General features: G+C 36.5%; 1 protein-coding gene across 5 annotated transcripts in view; it reads left to right on the forward strand.

Moving 5' to 3' along the window:
• Window positions 1-19,786, forward strand: part of PTEN (phosphatase and tensin homolog) — a 93,531-nt gene that overhangs the window by 47,067 nt on the left and 26,678 nt on the right. For 4 of the 5 annotated variants that reach the window (XR_007145314.1, XR_007145313.1, XM_047825162.1 and 1 more), the window contains 3 exons: window positions 9,172-9,216; window positions 15,019-15,062; window positions 17,133-17,371. Coding sequence is in view for 3 of the 5 variants with exons in the window: in XM_047825162.1 (XP_047681118.1) it covers window positions 9,172-9,216; window positions 15,019-15,062; window positions 17,133-17,371 (328 nt within the window). In the remaining 2 variants the exon portion in view is untranslated. Of the gene's footprint in view, window positions 1-6,600; window positions 6,623-9,171; window positions 9,217-15,018; window positions 15,063-17,132; window positions 17,372-19,786 lie in introns of those variants that run through there. The other variant, XM_047825164.1, reaches the window with a different exon arrangement.

Consider the following 19,786-nt stretch of genomic DNA (forward strand, 5'->3'; position numbering starts at 1 on the left):
CACTAATAGTACTTCACCAAAGTAATAACAGAATTTTTGAGGCCTATAAAGAAAGCTTATCTTGCAACCCAGATTCTTTTCCCCCCTCTATTGGAATGAGTTTAGTGGCATGGTCAAGTGTTTGGAGCAGCTAGATAGAATTTGGCATTTGATTTATGTGATCTTCTTTGCAGTTGAACATTTTGTATTCATTTGCCTGTAGAGTGCTCTCCAGTTGGTAGAGCAAGTGTATGTAAATGTGTATGTACTATATTTCATAAAGAAATATTGTAAGGTCAAATTTGAAGTTATTTTATGATCACTGACTTTCTTAATTGGAGTATTTAGCCCATTTATATGTAGTATAATTATGGGAATGTTTTGTTTACGTCTGTCATTTTTCTATTTGTGTTGAGTTGTCCAGCATTCATTTATTCATTGATTTATTCCTTTATTCCTTCTCTCTCATTCGCCTTTTCCTGTCCTTTCTGAAGTTAATAGGATAACTTTAGGTATTTAATCTTAATTCTGTTGACTTTAGCTGTACTAAATTTATATACTCATACATATTTTAGAGATTGCACACCAAGAATCACAAAACACATTCTTAGCTTACTATAGTCCTCTTAGAGTTAGTATTGTCAGCATTAAAATGTAAGAGCCTTACAAAAGTAAAATTCCTTATCCTTCCATTTCTTTTATGTGGTTATTGTCATATATTTTATATCTATGTATGTAATAAACCCCAGAATACAGTGTTACTTGATTGCTTTAAGCAGTTGTCTTTCAAAGCAAGGGAAGAAAAAGATGTTCTTTTATAAATATAAATATCTTTTATATGTACTCCCATTAGTTCCCTTCAGCCTGAGGGCAACAGATTTTCACTCATCTTTTGTTGATCATTTTTGAGGCGCATTTTGCCGGATATAGAATTTGGAGCTGAGGTTTTTTTTTTTTTTGTTATTGTTTTCCCCTTTCAGCACTTTAAAGATGTCATTTCATGAGCTTTGATAAGAAGTCAACCATTATTGATAGTCCTCTGTTTTTGTTTCTTTCCCTTTATCGTTGGTTTTCACTGGTTTTGACTAATATGCCTAGTGGTTCTTTTTCTATTTCTCCTACTAGAGGGTTAGTGAGCTTCTGTAATCTGTAACTTGATGTTTTACACCATTGTTGGGGAATTTCCAGCTGGGATGTCTGTAAAAAATGTTTTTCTGCTCCATTCTCTTTTACCTGTCCTGAGACTCCAGTAACATGTATGATAAATTACTTTGTATTGTTCCACAGGTCACTGAACTGTTCATTTTTTCAATTTCTTTTTTTCATTCTTCAGATTAGATAATTACTACTAATCTCTTGTCAGGTTCATTATCTTTGTATTCCAGTTAGCATTTATACATAACAAACCACCTCTAAACATAAATACGACATAGAACATTTATTTATCTTCTACTCATGCATTCAGGGAGTCAGGAATTCAGATGAGGCATGGTGGAGATGGCTTGTTTCTGCCTCACAGTATCTGGAGCTTTAGCCGTGAAGACTTGGTGACTAGAAATGAGTTGACACATTGGGGGCCCGAATTATGTGCAGGTGTTTTCACTGGCATGTCTGGTAAATGCTGGCTGTTACTGGGTCTTCAGCTGAGCTGTTGGCCAACACCCCTCTACTTGACCTTTCCAAGTGGTCTCTCCGTGTAGGTTAGTTTGTGCTTCATCGCAGTATGTTCGTTAGCTTGGTGTCCAAAGTGAGGATCCAGAGTCCAAGGTGAACGTACGTGACATGTTTATGATCTGGTCTTAGAAATCACTCACTGTCACTTTTGCTACACTCTCTGAGTTCCAGCAATCACAAAGCTGTGCCCAAGTTCTAGGGAGGAACCACAGACTTTACCAGTTGATGGGAGAAGTATTAAAGGTACGTTAATGAAGAGTGTGTGGGATGGTGCTACAGTCACTCTTGGAAATGCAGTCTGCCACGTCTTTCTTCTGCAGTCTCTAGTCTTCTCTAAGGGCACAGAGTAGATTGTTCTTTCCAGATACTGTACTTTTGAGGCCTAGAATTTCTGTCTTTTATAGTTTCTGTATCTGCTGAGACTTTTCATCCTTTTACTTACTGTAATAACCTTCCTTTACATTCATGTGTGTATTTACAATAGCTGCTTTGTAGTCCATCTCTGCTAATTCCAACGTCTGGTTCATCTTGGAGTTGGTTTCTATTGACTGCTTTTTTCTCTTGGTTGTGGGTCATGTTTTTCTGTTTTGCATGTCTAATAAATTTTAATTGTATGCTGAATGTTGCGAATGATATGTTGTAGGGAGTCTGGATTGTTACTTTCTTTATGGGTGTTGAGTTTCACTTTGGCAGGCATTTAAATTAATGGTTAATCTGGTATTGTCAGCCTTGGTTTCCTTTGGTTAAGGCAGGCCTATTTCAGTTTTGTCTTTCATCTTAGGGCATGGTCCTCACTTCGAAGGTGTGGCCTTTCTGGGGTCTCAGCTGAATACCTGAGGTGCTTACATGAAGTCTCTCCATTCTGGCTGGGCCAGAACTCCTTCTCCTGGTTCTGTGCTGTCTCCGGTGTCCTCTCTAGTATGCTTTTAGACCCTGCGCACCTGCAGCCAACCTTTGGCCAAGGACCAGAGGTGCATTTCTGTATGGACTTCTGAGGCTCTCCCATTCATCCCCTTTTCTGTGCTATTCTGTTCCACAAACTTTAGCTGCCTTAGCACCCCTGAGCTTAATCAGATCTCTGCCTTTTACCTCCGTGAGATCTTTGTTACATTTGTTGTTTCTGCTTCATCAGAAGAGAGCCTCCCAGCTGAAAGCACGGTGGTTGTGGGAGTGCTCTCCTGTTTTTCTGGAAGCCTCAGAAGCCTGTGCTGCCTTCTGTTTAGTGCCTCAAATAGTCACCTCATCCATTTTGCCCAGTTTCACATTTGCATATAGCAAGAGGATGATTTGTGTACCAGATATTCTGTAATGGTCAAAAACGTATACATGCTACTGTAAGAAAATTTTTATTAGATGACCCCTTTATATTGAATGCCAATATGAAAAGGAGATTCTTAGAACAAAATTATTTAAAGCCTGTAATTTGGTTACAATAACCTTGCTATTATAAAATAATTTATAATGTTCAAATTATGCTTTTTATTGCATTTTACCCATAAATTTGTATTGGCTTTCTCTAGAAATGGCAGATACAGTGAAAATGTTTATATTATTCTCTCTTCCCAACTACTGGTTAAACATTGCTAATCAGTAATGATATTCTTTTCCAGTTTTCAACCTGGATGTTTTTTTATAGTCTTAATATTGCACCCCAACAGGCTGCCACCAGTTTGATGCCTGTTTGCCAATTCTGGCGTATTTCCATTTTACTAACCCAATCAGTATTATTTTGTGGGATATTTAATTTTATGAAAGGTTACCCCAGTGGAAAATTTTCTAGAACTAAGGTGATTTCAAAAAAAAAAAACAAAAAAAAACCAAAAAAAAAACACCAAACATGCTCAAAGGAATCATTCAGGCTATTTAGTTAGTCCTCAGCACTTACTGTATAGAATGTAGAAAAATGCAAGATTGGGAAGCAGAAATTCTCAGCCCTTGTGCCTCTAATAATACTTGAGATTTAAAAGAGAATCAAAAACTGGGTTTGAATATACCTTGTAGACACCTAGCCAAAGTAACACGAGAAGTGTCTTGATGAAATTAAAGATTGGGCTTTCCATGGCTATGCCTCTAGGAGGGATTTAAAGAGCATTTACTAGCATTTTAACAAAATGTTTGTGTTTGGTTACTCGTTTCTCACTGGGATCTGATTTGTGGTTTTGTGATTGTGTACGCCAATAATTTCTTTTAAATATCCTCAAGACAGGCTCAGTATGAATGAAACCTCATGAGTCTTCATAAACAGGAATTGCATGAATCTTATTAAAACTATTTCTCAAGGAGGACTGTTATCACATTAAAAAAAAAACTCCTAACTTCTGTTTTTTTCTAATTCAAAAATAGTATATGAAAATATTAATTTTATGTAAACTAAGATGTATTGTTCAAAAGCAGTTGGATTTCTAAGCTCATCAGACCCATTTTTTGGAAGTAAAATAGTTTGATACAACTTTGTCCGTTCTGTACCTTTTGGGAAAATACAGTAGGACAGGCAACTTTTCTTTTCTTTTGAAAGTAGTGTACGCTTCTGTTTTAACAGCATAGTTGCAGAAGTGTTGGAAGCGAATAGGGAAAACCTACGTCTGTCCCCGAGAACTTTGGCTAACCATTATGACCATTTTGGTAGGTGCCCTTTCCTTCCTTTAGGCACCACTTGAATGTGCCTGCGGGCCGCCACGTGGGAACCCTGCTCCCTGGATTTGGGCAATAGGATGTGCATGTCCTTGTTAACATAGTGTTGCTTTATGTACTTGGATTCAAAAGTTAAAATGACCAGACCCAGGATGAACTAAAAATAAATTGTTAATCCTCCAGAACACCTTTTTCTCTGCTCACATTTACATTACAGGCTTTCTGTGAGAAAACTGTAATTTGCAGATCATTTCCTGCTTATTCATTTTCTCTCAGAAGAAACCCTTGGAGGAAAAGATAAGGCAGATAGTGATGAATTGTTGTTTTCTGAATTTTATAATCACTGTCCTTCAGATATTTTGTTTTTGTCTTGGTTATCCCAGTTGTCCATAGCATTTATCTAAATTTCTAAATTTTCAACCAAATTAAAATACAAACTGAGAAAAAGTTAAAAGCTTCTGGAAGAAAGCATAGAGAATATCTTTGTGAACTCTAGGGGTAGGGAACGATTTCTCAGAGAGAGTTCACAAAGTTCTAAACAAAAGAACAAAAGAAAACTTTGATATATTGGATTTTATCAGAATTTAAAATCATTGATTGTCAAAACACGTTATTAAGGGAATGAAAAGGCAAGTCATAGACAAGGAGCAAATATTTATGTCAGTACATGTGTCTGACGAAAGACTTTTTACCCAGAATATATAAAAGCCAGTAATAAATAAAAAAGCCAGTTAATACAACTGGGGTGGGGGAGAAGAATGACCCCATGATTTGAAGAGACATTTTAAAGAAGAAGGTATAAAAAAGGCTAATAAACGAATGAAAACATGCTTAAAGTCACTAGTCATGAGGAGAAGGAAATTTAAAACCGCAGTAAGATACCATTTTATGTACATTAGAAAGACCGTGATTAAAACAGCACCAGATGTTGATGAGACTTTGGAGCAACTGGAACTCTTTTAAAATGCAGATGGGATTGTAAAATGGTATAACTGTTTTGGAAAACCGTTTAGTAGTTTATAAGTTAAACATACACCTGTCTACCCTGTCTACCTTATGACCCAGCAGCTCTACTTCTAATTATTATTTATTTATGCGAGGAACGAAAAGCATGTGTCCCCAAAATTCTTGCACAAGAATGTGTATGTACTTACTCATAATAACCCCAAACTGTAAACGTCCTAAATATCCATCAAAGGAGAATGAATAAATAAATGGTGGTGTAGTCACACGATGGAATCATACTGAGAATGAAAGGAATGAACTGTCGATATAGGTAACATAAATCAATCTGTAGAACATTAGATTAAAGAAGCCAGTTGCAAAAGACTATGTATCATGTGATTACATTTATATGACGTTCAAGAACAAGGACAAATTAATCTGTGGTACTAGTAGCCGCCTGGGAGCTTGCTGGGGTTTGACTATAAATGGGCATGAGGGAATTTTCTGGGGTGGTGGAAGCATTCTATATCTTGATTGAGATGGTTGTTACAAAACTCGTAGAATTGTACACCTAAGATCTGTTTGTTTCACTGTATGTAAATGTTGCCTCAGTTTAAAGAAAAAGTACAAACTGAGAAAGGTACAGGCATGGAGAAGATAAAGATGGAACAAGAGACAAGAGACATTAACACTTTTTTCTGTAGTGTATTCAAGTTCAGTAGAAGTCGTCATAGAATCGGTGCTTCCTTGATTAGTTGAAGAAGTAGGTTAAAGTGATGTATCATAAAAAGTGACACACACCTTAAATATTTAAAGAAAAGAACATGTGCAATATTAGAATCAAATATTGTTCTACAGGTTTATTAACAACCACCACCAGAACCAAAAAGTAGTTATTTTTGTTTCCTTCTGCTTGTGGACCCCTTCTTAGAGTGATTTTAAGTTAGGATTACGAATATGCCTGCTATGTTGGTCATTTGTTTTTGGTTTGCAGTAGAAAATAAAGATTAGAGATAAATTAGAGAACAGCCATAGAGAAAATCAGTGATCATCTTTTTCTTCTCCTTCATTAGTAGAACACTTGCTTGTTTGCTGTGTACATGTTTTCCCAGAGTGCCCGTAGTAATTCCAGCTCCCCCTTTGGCTAGATATGATAATGTGACAACTTAAGATCTGTTGTTTTAAGTTGAGTGATGATTTCTTAAAGGAGGGACCTGTTCTTCTTTCTCTTCTCCAGTCTGTTACTGCTACAAATATGGCACACCATCTTGGACCTTGCGGCTGCCTCTCATATTGGCCAAATGATGGAACATTCCTTTTATGAAATCCTTTTATCCAGTCCTTTATGAAACATCTACCTTACCAGCTGTAGACTGCTAATCCTGGAGTTTATGTGAGAAAGTAGTGTATTTAATATATTCAGTAGCATATTTGTTTATGAACTCCACCTCCGCACACCCCCCCCCCCCCCCCGCCTTTTTTCTGTTTCTCACAGGTAACCCTTATTCTAATTGATTCAGTTACTCCATTATTAGTTTGATGGCAGGAGCCATAGTTCATAAATAATTTTATCCCAGGGAAATAAGCACAGTTTCAAGTATATAATACGTGTTCTCTCCATACTCTTAAGTAAATAAAAGGTAACATTGATAGGAATGGGTATCAAGGAATGAACACAGGAAAGCATACCATTCAAAATAAATACTAGTGACCTGAGCCCTCGATGAAGCACTGGCCATGCAAGGAAAGAGCCTGGTCTAGAAACTGTTGAGTGGTTTAGAGAATGAGGGCCTGACTCTGCAGAAATAAGAGGAACCCATCTTGTCATACTAAATCCATGAGAAAATGTTTTGTTGGTATAAGAATGTCAATAGAGAGCCATTATTATGTTAGTTTTGATTGTAATCAGAAAATATTCAAAACCTAATACTTGATGTATTATAGTTCACACACTAAGTAAAATCTACTTATAGTCTAATGACTTAATTTTTAAGTGTTGGTTATAAATAATAATATTTTGACATTTGCAACAACTGTAGTGTGACATAAAAATATATCATTTTAATTAGTGACAAAGTTACTTGTGTACTGCTTGTATTACTGAGTGACACGATTTTTCACATCCAAGTTTATGAACTCTTTCCCCCTCCATCCCAACCACACACATACTTTCAGCCCTTCTTTTGCTCGTTAAATTGTAATTTTGGTTATATCAATTTTGGTTTTTATGTGATTATGACTAGATAAACACCATTTACAGTTAAGTAGTATAACTTTTTTTCTGGAACATTTTGTTTTCCCTGGAGTTCTAATTCTCTCTCTCTCTCTTTCAACTTTAGTTTCTATGTTCTTATCCCTGAACTGTGTAAATCTCTCAACATGTTCAAGCATATTTGGCATTATGTCAATTTTATCTTCTTCAGGAGCCTTCTGATGTACCCTAATCTGGATTAGTTGTTAACTAGACTTTCTTCACCAACATTCTGGAAATTCTCTTTTCCCTTCTCATGAGTTGGATTCTTCAGTTCCTGGAATTGTCATCTTTCATGGTTTCCCACCCTTCTTTTGGTGGAACGTATCTTCTAGTAACTTCCTGAGACAGACTATGTGGGCAGAAAAATTACTTGGGACTTCTCTTATTTAAAAATATCTTTATTCTATATTCACGCTTGGTTTATAGTCTCTTTTGGTATGGAATTCTAGGCTGGGAATAATTTTCCCTCAAAGTCAGAAGGTTTTCTGCAATTGTTTTGTAGCTGCTAGTGTTGCCATTAAAAACGGTGATGTAATTCTGATTCCAGATTATTTTTATGAAACCTGTTTCCTCTTGGGCAGCTTCTAGGGTCTTAGGTTCTTCTTGTCAGTATTCAGAAATTTCACTAAGCTATGTATGCCTTTCTTTGGGTCTGTTTTCATCATTTTTGCTGAATACTCATTGTATCCTTTCATTTTGGAAACTCCTTCAGTTTGGGGTATTTTTCTTGAATTATATCTTGCATTTCTTCTCCTTTTGTTTTCTTTTCTCTGGAACTTCTATTCATATGTTGAAACTTTTGGGCTTTAAAATTTTTTTAAATCTCCTCTTTTGTTTTCCATTTGTCTTTTCTATTTATCCCGAAACATCCTCAGCCTTATACTTTTCTAACTCGTCTGTTACCTACCTTATAAGAGTAAACAAATTTATATGGATAAAGTATTTCAGTGTGATAAATGAATGCGGTAAGTGCTTTTGTTGGCTGTAATTGTTGTTCAGTTTCTTAACTGGAGGGAGAGGGCTTTGGTCTGGATTCTTTGACTCACTAGCAGTTTAACCTTGGGCAAGTTGTGTAATTTCTTTGATATCTACTTTCTTCATTTGTGAAATGTGAATGAGCTCTCTCTCTCTCAGATGTTTGTGAGTGTCAACTGAGAATATATATGTGAACATACTTTAAAAACTTTGCATGGACTTATTGGTTAGTACTTGTATCTTTCAAATATCAAAAGTTTTTAGTTTGAAAGAAAATGATGGCTGAATTTTCAGGGTTGTTTTTCAGGTTGCTTGATTGCATGTGACTATTTCTTGCACATCTGCATGAGCTAGGTGAACTTGAGCTAAATGCTAATGCTGCCTTTTAAATGACGTATTTCTTAATGCTTTGACCTCCTAATCCTAGACTGGAGACAGGTTATGACAGTATTTATTCTGTGACAAGCTCTATCGTTACTTCAGATTGTATAAACCTGTGTAATGTAATAATTATTTACGAGTAACCTGATTACCAGTTGAAATCCATGAAGAGAATATTTACTGGAATTTATTTATTTATTTTTCTTAAATGGTATTTGAGATTAGGAAAAATGGAATCTCTCCTTTAGGTATTCTCAATAGTATAAATGTAATTTCAAATGTTAGCTTATTTTTGTTAATGGTGGCTTTTTGTTTGTTTGTTTTGTTTTAAGGTTTTTGGATTCAAAGCATAAAAACCATTACAAGATATACAATCTGTAAGTATGTTTTTTATTTGTATGCTTGCAAATATCATCTAAAATTAACTATTAAGTGAAAGTTATTTCCTTGTTAGAATCAGGTAGAGTTAAAGATATATTTTAACAGAATTGTGTTCCTAAAACAATTAGTCCAAGATGTCTGATTAAGAGCATTGTTAGGTCACTCAGAAAGTGTAGTGATGAGGTCAAAACAGTGTTGGCACACATTCACATTACTTGATCTGCTTTAAGTGACTTGGAATCCAGTCCATCTTTGAGCCAATAACCATGCGGTAACTTGAAGCGTAATTTACAGCAGAGCGTTTCTGTTAAAGCATTAATAACATCTTCCATGGAGGGATGCTTCAGAGTGGGTGTAATTTTGTTTATTCTGTGTCTTTAAGGTCATTTGATTGAAACAGCTATTAGGGTAATCTCTAGCTCGTAGGTACCATAAATAAGTTACCTACAACTGTTGGTTGGGTGGTTTCTCTTGTCTCGGGCAGGATGTAAGGATTGCCCACTTTGTACAGCTAGCTCGTCTTCTCTTTAACCTTTTGTTTTTCTTTTTGACTTTGTGAGTAAGGATGTAAAAAGGGAAAAAACAAAAAAATGGGAAGAAAATATTTTATCACTTTTGCCCTTGAAGACTATTATTCCTTCCCAAAATATTGACCATTTCCTACCGTTTTAAAAATGGCATATAAAATGTGTTACTTTCCTACCTGGTTTTTATTTTTCCTATGTGATGTCTGTAAATTATGCAACAAAAAGTTTTAATCTGAAGTTACGTTTACTAATTCACTGTCACAATTTTTGTAAAATTTGTTAATCAAATGTGAGAGCAAGATTCTTTTCTACCTTCCATAGGCATTTAAATCTTCACCAAAAAGGATGTCTGCCTTGTCAGCTTGTGAGATTTGCTTTTCTATCTTTAATTTAGTGATCTTTCTGTTCTGATAAGACCTCAGAAGACCTGAGAGTGAAGTAGGCACCGTTATTGTTTCTCTTTGTAACTTTTCACTAATTTCCTCAGATTCACAAAGAAGCAAACGTTTATGCAGTGCTTGCCACATTAGGCATTGTAAAACTGGGTGGTGGTTCAGAGGTGAATAAGATAGAGTTTCAGTCTCTGGTAGTTGATAGTCTAATGTGATAGGTGGACAAACTATTACAAAAGAGGTGACTGTTGTGTAGAAGAGAGCTGTGTGGGCAACAGTGGAAATAGTAATTGTACTCCATAGGAAAGTTTTCATAAAGAAAGGCATATTTGGGCTGGGGTGAAAGAATCCATGGGGCCTGTCCTGCAGGCCTCAGGTTAGGGAAATGGCATTGCAGGCAGAGAGAGGGGCACATAAGGACCTTGTTGGCATAATAGTGTTTAGAATATGGCAGATAATCCATTATGGTCAGATTATGGTAGGTGTTGGGGGGGGCGGGTGTGGCGGTAATAGATAACAAGGTGAAAAAGTAAATGTGCTGTAGAGACTTAAGTTTTGGTGGGCCCCAGCTTACAAATGATCTGTGCATATATTTTCCTCTTGTACTGATTAACCTCCTGTAACAAGCCTTGTTGCAGATGCCATAGTGTTTCCATGTAGGAAAATAAAAACCACAAAGCTTTTTATATTTTTTGAATAACTAGACTCAGAAGCTAAGTTTAAAAAAAAGCGCGCGTGCACACACACACACACACACACACACACACACACACACACAGGACAAGAACTGTCAAAAGCTTCAGTCCACTGAGTTACTTCGGGTTTAGACTCTCAAGATAAGGCATTTAGAATTCCAGATGGAAGGGAGAAAGATACCAAAGACATATTCTGCCTTTTTCAAAAATTTATTTGAGTTCAACATTACATCCAAAGAAAGGGAAGGAAATTCTTTTCATTCCTGTATTCAGTGGCTTCCTGCTTCCAGAGTTTAGGACCTAGGCTTGCACTGTCAGTACTGTGGATCACTTGGCATTATTTTGGTTAAAGGTGGCTTTCAGGAGCTCGTCTGGGGACTTGGCTGCCTGTTTGTTTTTGTATTTGTAAACATTGGATCCCACAGTTAATGAACTCTTGTTATCAGTGGAGAGTAGCTTTTGGTATATGTATTTCAATTCCCCTCCCCCACTCCGTGTAATGGAATCATAGACTTTTCAGAACTGGAAAGTACCTGAAAGAGATCATTTAGTCCAACCTTCTCATTTTACAGATGGGGAATCTGAGGCCTAGAGAAGTTAAGTGAGTTGAACAAGGTCACACAGGTACATACGGTAGCAGACCATCCACTATTTATGCCAGTATTTTCCTTTCTGGTTTGTTGTTGTTGTTGTTGTTGTTGTCATTTGTTTGTTTTAATCTCCCCAAATTTCACTTACTTCAGAAGTTTCTAGAACTACCAACTTGTAGCACGTTGTGATTTCTGATGTCACTTTTCATTCTACACCTTCTTTCTACCTGTTTATATTTCTGGCTCTGGGTAAGTGAGTCTGGCTAGCAGCAGATGTTTCTCTTTTATTTCTTTTATTTTGGGGATGTTAATTACTTGTGATGTATGTTTTTGCGAACATATATAAATGGAAAGATCTTAAAATATTTACTCTAGACATATGTATATTAATGGCATATTAAACTTTTTATGGCAATTACGGCATGTGGGTGAAGAACGGTTTGTAATGTGGACTTTTTAAATGATCGTACCTGTTTATATCTCTATATTATCAAGCATTCAGTAAGTTATTTTAAGAGGAAACAAAATTTTGCCTCGTATCATTAATCAAATTTGGGTATAATGATAGTTAGTAAATTAGTTTGTTTTGTGCAGGTGTGTGTATTTCATTCTTGTATGTTCCTCTATTATAGCAGGTATGTGGGTGGGTGTAGGAGGTGTAGGGGGCAGGTAGGGAATGAAGGCATAATATAGTTCTTGCCTTTGAGGAGCTTAAATGTTCACTGGATACTAATTTTTAAAAAGGTTGCTGTATTTCACTGTGTACACTGTTTGACATACAGCTCTCCATCATTTTGTGGTAAATCTTGAGCTGTTGTTAATTATGTCAAGTTTTCTTTTGTAAAACAGGGATAGCTTTGTTGAAGAGAGTTACAGAAGAGATCTACATGCCTAGCTGATTCTTCAAATCTCACTTCTCTGGAAGTTTTTCCTAGTAATCTTATCTCTTTGTTCACATTCTGTCTACTGCTTCATTAAAAACTAAGGTTCTTCATCTCTCTTGTCTCATATAAGCCTACATAAAGTGAAGATTTTTAAAAAATGGTATCTTTTAATTTAATTTTAATTATAAGAAAGTATAAATGGTCAGATTTACCTAATACTTGTCTTAGTCAAATCCCATTTTCCATTTATGTATCTTCAATTTTGGTTTGTTGAGAAACTTGTCTTATCAACTAACATAACACACAAAAGCTATGAGGAGCTTCATGTGTGTGTGTGCGTGCGTGTGTGATGTGCATGCAGTTATTAGAGAAGGTTGTGATTAAGAAGAGAGTCCTCATTCTTACCCTAGCAACCCTCCTGCAGATCACTTTCATCACTACGGGTCCCAGTATATGTTCTCACATACGCCTCGTCCATACCTGCAGAGATTTTCATAACTTTTTCATTTTTTCATGATCACTCTTTGTTGGTTCTATCTTTTGTGCCAAATATCACTTTTATAGGAAGGCTGACTTTGAGTAAAATGTGTTACTGCTTTTGTTTTTAAAACCGTTCTCTATTTTTTCTTATGTATAAGAATATAAAGATTCCTATGGCACAGTGCTGGAAGGAGTTTGACTTGTAATCACAAGTATTGTGCTTAAGTCCCGGATCTTTGATTTGCACGTTGTGGTTTGGGGCAAGTTTTTCGATGCTCTTCTAAATCTTTGCTTTCTCATATATAAATTGGAGATTATATGGCTGTGACTATGAATTAAAAAACTCGGAAACTCCTTTGGAAGGTGTGCGCATCTGGTAGACATGTAGTAGCTCATTATTTCCACTTCTTCCTCTTAACGGTAACGTTGGAGAATCAGTTTATGAAGGTAGTTCTTCAGCAGTGTTTGTTGAACCAAACATTTGAGCTCCTGAAAAAGCACGGGAATTTTAGCGAACTAAGGTTGTGCTGCCATGAGACCAGCTTCTTAGAATTGTTTCCTAGGTTGTTCCTTGTCCCTGCACCTAAAGCCTGTCTTTGCATGATTCCTTATAAAATATTCCATTATGGATTCTTCACTATTTACCAGACCTCTTCTTTAACCTGTACTAAAGAAAGTATAAAATGTCTTTTTTTTTGGTCAGTCTTCCTCGTACCTGTCACCTTTTTTATGAGTGAGTACGAAATTATCTAGTAAGGATACATATATGTGCATATGTCATAGCTAAATAATTTTTTTGAGCGAAACTCAATATACTAAATTATACAAAAAAGGGGAAAAGTTTTATTTTAAGCAGTAGTATGAAAGCTGATTTATTTCAGGTCTGACCAATTAGAAACTACTGGATTCTAATTTGTTGATAATTAGTTCACTTTAATGTGGATTTGGATTTAAAACTGTTTAGAGGAACTATACAGATACTTATAGGATTTCTTAAATGTAAGATACATGTCTACAGTCACGTATTTGAAACTCTTGGGGCCAGTTGTGTTTTGGGATTCAGAATTTTTCGTTTTGCAGAAGGGTACCATGAAAGCAGATACTTTGTATTACATGATACCTGGAGCAGTACATAACGTGAAGTGTTTGACTCTTCAGTCCAAGGGCATTAATTAAAGAGGGCATACAGTATCATTAACTCAGGTCAGGTTCTGCTACAATTGAGTTTGCTGTATATTTAACAGAAAGTGTTAGATGTTTCCAAATTTGGGGGTTTTGGAATTGGAGATTAAGGGATTATAGGCCCTTATTTGTTTTAAAATGCTAAGTTTTTGTTTTATATGATTTTTTAAAAAAAATTTGGTTTGGTTATAACTGCTGTTGTAGTTACCACGATGCTGCTGACCACAAACTAAAGTATAGGGTCCCTTTTGGAGCCTCTTAAAGGTTTATAAATACAGTCTGTTAATCATAAGTAAGTCAGTGCGTGATGATAAACATGTCACTACTGTTAAAAAGACAGCTTTAGCATGCTCTAAGTAGTGCTAGGTCAACATTTTACTATTCTATATTTATTTTATTTAGTATTCCTTCATGACTCTGAGACTTTAATTAAAACTTGTAACCTGAGAGATTATTGAAAAAGATGACCTTTGGCTTTTCTAAAGAGAGAAAGGTCTGGCTTAAAAAAATTTTTAGTTAACTGTTGTTTTTTAGTAGATTAGCATCATTCACTTTCTTCCGTTACGTTTTCTTTGCCCTTTTAATTTTACTATTTAAAAAATTTATCTTTTTAACTAATAGTTTGAGAACAGTATGTATGTGCAACTCTGAGGTAAGGATAATATTGAAACTAGTTAGTTGTTTCTATATACTTGTGAAATCAAAAATAGATTCCATTAGCATGCAAAATGTCCATCCAGGAAATTTGAAGGTAGAGATGCGGCTGAATTGGCAATGTTGCATATTAGTGGCATCACATGTTTTGTAAGCAAGTGTATAAGCTATAATTGCATACACTTAACATTTCTAAGCTTTGGTTTCCTTAATTGTAAAATATTGGGATAATATCAGTACCTACTTCATAGAATTTCTAGGATTGAAAGAAATAGTTAATACAAAACAGCATGATGTGTGGTCCATTATAAAAGTTCAGAAAAATGTTTGCTACTGTATTTTTTTTCACAAGTGTAAAAGATAACTTTAGATCACATTTAAACTTTTCTTTTAGGTGTGCTGAAAGACATTATGATACCGCCAAATTTAACTGCAGAGGTAGGTATTAACTGCAGAGTAATGTATTATGTTATATAACTTCAAACCAGTAGACTAAATCTTACTGTCATAGCAGTGATGAATAATCTCATTATTAAGTGAGATAAATATTTATCTTCAAGATGGTCTTAAAAAATTTGCAAAACAAATTTAATTTTGCTGTTGTGTTTTGGGAAGCAAGTATCCTATAAACCTGCCGGTACTAACTAGTAGGAAGACTAATCCCAGAGTAGACTAAGAATTTGGAGAAATCCCTAGACTAACAATACAGTAAAGAGAGGGGTAGACCTACTGCTGGAGACATTTGGTGTAATAGTGAGAGATTATAGATTATAGGAAGAAAGCAGATCAACTTAATAATTCTGTTGAACGTAACCTAAAAGGGGGGAAAAGATATGACAAATACGGACAAGAGGAACCTGACAGATGAGAGCAGGGAGCTGCTTTAAGTGAGTTCTTCTCCAGGTGTAGTGAATCCTGTCTCCAAGTCTACATAGAGCTTCCTCTGTGTTTGTGGAACCCCTTGGGCCACGAGAGACCTGGAGAGTGGAGAGGCTTGGCAGGTCCTGCCGTGATAGTCAGGAGAAGGTAGACGCCGGGATCCCTTCTGAAAACCTAGAATGGACTTTCAGACAGCTGGTTGGAGAATTCAGAAGCACTAATGGCTGTGAAGCCAGGACATAGTCACGAAGAATTTTTCCTTTTTCATGACTTAGGCTGCTGCTTACTAGGCAAAGCGTGTTTTGGTCAAGGTTCGTCTAGCTTTAAATAGATGTTTAACAGATTCTCCTGGATGTTTTTGGGTGCCACTGGGAAGATGAAGATGGAATGATAGTACAGCCAGACCGATGGCCAGGTGAAAGCTGTCCTGATGACTCCTTGTAATGGAAGTCGTGTCTTCCAGAAGAGCTCACCTGACATACGGGAGGACTTAATTGATCAAATCCTGTTCCACATTATTAATGACTTGACTGAAATTAGAAGGCATACTTTTCACATATTTAGATGACACAGAGATCATTATATCCTCTGGATTCAATCAGGATTTTTAAGGATCTTAGTCGAGTGGACCCGAGGCAGAGACCAGTAAGACAGAATTTAATAGGGATGTGTTTAAAATCCTATTTCTAGGCAAGTTAAAAAAGAACTCTCAACTCTGACTGACTATAGGGAACAGAGAAATTTTGGGTTTTTATAACCCATACGAAAAGACCTGAAATTTCATTTGATAAACTTTACTACAATTGTACACCTTTTTATAAGCGGCTTTTTTTCAGTTTCTTTTGTAAATGCCTTTAAAATCCCATGTAGTATGTACAACACTAACATTCGCAAGGCCATCTTTATTTTATTATTATTTTTTTTAATGTTTATTTATTTTTGAGACAGAGAGAGAGACAGAGCATGAGTGAGGGAGGGTCAGAGAGAGAGGGAGACACAGAATCTGAAACAGGCTCCAGGCTCCGAGCTGTCAGAACAGAACAGAGTACAACGTGGGGCTCGAACCCACGAACCGTGAGATCATGACCTGAGCCGAAGTCGGCCGCCTGACCGACTGAGCCACCCAGGTGCCCCTGGAAGGCCATCTTTAAATAGCACACTTTGCATTTTTATTATATGCATTGCAAATTGCAGTCCTTTCCAGTGTTGATTTATTGGTAATTGATACTTTCTTTGGAATGTATATTTGTGATGATGTAATAGTATAAGCGTTATTACTCATTTTGTCAGAAAATGCATTGAGAGCCCTGACAGGAAACCTGTGTGACATTCCGGGTCCTCCTCTCCCTCTGACACGTTGTGACTTGTGCTTGCTCTCCAGAGCAGTCTCCTCTTCGTCATGGGGGGAAATAATCGGCCTCTCTGTCTAGTGCATAGGTTTAAAAATTAATGAGAGACTGTTTTCTGTTCAAAAATTGGAAAATCATCAGACGAGTATTTTTCTCTGGAGTTTAGTTTTCCTTCTAAACATCTGTTAAGCTTATATGCAACGTTTCTGAAGTTAACCTACTTTTAAGAAGCAATTCAGGAAGGCCTCTTTTCTCATTCTGAGGTGATCTTTTTACACAGTTGCACAGTATCCTTTTGAAGACCATAACCCACCGCAGCTGGAACTTATCAAACCCTTTTGTGAAGATCTTGACCAATGGCTCAGTGAAGATGACAATCATGTTGCAGCAATTCACTGTAAAGCTGGAAAGGGACGAACTGGTGTAATGATTTGTGCATATTTATTGCATCGGGGCAAATTTTTAAAGGCACAAGAGGCCCTAGATTTCTATGGGGAAGTAAGGACCAGAGACAAAAAGGTAATACATTATATTAAGTTATATTTGATGTTCTTTCTTTCTTCTTCCTGGATCTGAGAATTTATTGGAAAACAGGTTTTTAAAAAGTTGGTTGGTAGCCCTCGTTTCTTCATTCTGAACACTGAAATCAGTTACTGCCTTAGCTGTCGTATGAGCAAATGACGGATTCTTGCAGTTTTTCTGTTGATGCTAAGCATTATCATATCATGCTAGTAAGTGTATTGGGTATTTGTGTGATAAAATCCTTACAAAGCAGTACATTGATCAAAAGTAAGTTGATACTTCTGAACGTTGCCTCAGAAGAAAATGTCTTTGGATAATAACTTGGATGCCATTACCTAGTTTTACAGTACATGAAAACCATTCTTTAATATGAATGTTCATAAATACAGTTATGATTAAGATTAGTCAAAGGTTCTTCTCTTATTCAGAAGATTAAAGACTGTTGAAAATCAGTGGCACACTTAATCTGTGTAGTATGTTTGAGAGGAAAATACAAACTCTTGGGAGAGCTTTCACAGTGATTTTCAAGGGATTCATTTCTTTGGGTGGCAAGTGTGATAAAATATGTTTATATTTCTTACAAAGAGATTTTGTACAGTTCTGCGTCTCTGAGAAGGAAAAACCCAAGATGCTCCAGTGAGAGAGAGAAAAACCCGTTCCATCAAACTTTATGTGAAGATTTTTTTCTAGTTTTAGTAATGTTTACAATCAGGAAGGCTCTCTTCCAGTTTAAGCTGATTTCTTTTTAATTCAGCTTCCAAACAGAAACATAAGTGATCATTTCCATCATTTTAGCCAGGTAGTTGCATTGATTGCTGGTTTATTTTCTCCTTCCTCATTTCTTGTTTTATTTGTCTGTGTGACTTTTTATTTACATCTGAGGATGTCAGAGTACTGTTTACTCTCCTCGTTTATAAATTTGAATCTTATATTAGTGCTTGATTTTGGTGAATGTGATTACGGCAGTGCCTTACACTTCTGTATGTTGCACATACCTGGGATGAGAGCAGTGGCCTGAGTCTTGGAGTGGAGGGCGGAGGGCCTGCGCTCTTTACTTCGGCTCACTCTTTCATCTGGAGGGAAATTGTTGCTTTTACTGATGAAAAATGTAGAAATAAATTGTTCTACACTGAGGCAGATAAATGCAGGGCAGCACAGGGAAAAGAGAATGCATGGGAAGAAGACCATAGAGAAACAGGTCAAGTCAAAGTACAGTTGCAGAAGTAGTGGCAGGAGTTGAGAACAGGGTTGATGAGCAGTAGGCATTTTGGTTGTGGGAAAGAAGTCCAGTAAAAAGAATTTAAAATGAAAATAGAAAAGCTGTATAATATGGAGCCAGAGCACTAGATTTAAGCTAGTGGCTCTGTAAGTGTTTATGTTACATACCTTCCAAAAATATGATGAAAGCTATAAATGGCCTCTCCCTAAAAATGTTCATGATATACATGAACATAAAATTTTGCTTATAGTTTTTAATTGCACTGAAATTTTTCTTAACGTGGAAAAGAAAAGGAGTCTTCATAAGAATTATGTCCCTTTTTTATTTTTTTTTTATTTTTTATTTTTAAATTTTTTTTTTCAACGTTTATTTATTTTTGAGAGAGACAGAGCATGAACGGGGGAGGGGCAGAGAGAGAGGGAGACACAGAATCAGAAACAGGCTCCAGGCTCTGAGCCATCAGCCCAGAGCCTGATGCGGGGCTCGAACTCACGGACCGCGAAATCGTGACCTGGCTGAAGTCAGACACTTAACCGACTGCGCCACCCAGGCGCCCCTATGTCCCTTTTTTAAATGCAAAAAGCAGTGACCACTCACTACTTGAGAATGATGAGTAGATCAAGTGGTAACAAATGAAACAAAACTAAGGCTTAATTCTGTTCAATAGTAAGTTTTAATGAAAGGGCTGCTGTTATTTAGATTTTAAATAATACATTAAAACTATGTCATCATCTTTTACTTGACAACTTAAAACAATTTTTTTCCTAATGTTTATATTTTGAAGTGGGGGGTGGGTACAGAGAGCAAGCAGGGGAGGGGCAGAAAGACAGAGGCAGAATCTGAAGCAGTCTCCAGGCTCTGAGCTCCGAACTGTCAGCACAGAGCCCGACGGGGGGCTCGAACTCACCAGGAGTGAGATCATGACCTGAGCCGAGGTCGAGGTCGGACGCCCAACCGACTGAGCCACCCAGGTGCCCCTGCCTGACAACTTTTATGTGATCTCTGATATCCAATCAATTTTGACTTTGTTTTTGTTGAAAACAATTACTTAAAACCCTGTCTCACTAAAGAGTGAGAGAGTAGATGGAGTCCGTTAGATTCTTTTCTCGGATGAAAGTAGGCTTGTGTCAAAAAATAAGAATTCTCTCCAGATAAATTCGTGTTCCCTCATTTTCTTTGCCTTTAGTTAATGA

Source organism: Prionailurus viverrinus, chromosome D2 (assembly GCF_022837055.1).
Source record: "Prionailurus viverrinus isolate Anna chromosome D2, UM_Priviv_1.0, whole genome shotgun sequence".
NCBI classification, from domain to species: Eukaryota; Metazoa; Chordata; class Mammalia; order Carnivora; family Felidae; genus Prionailurus; species Prionailurus viverrinus.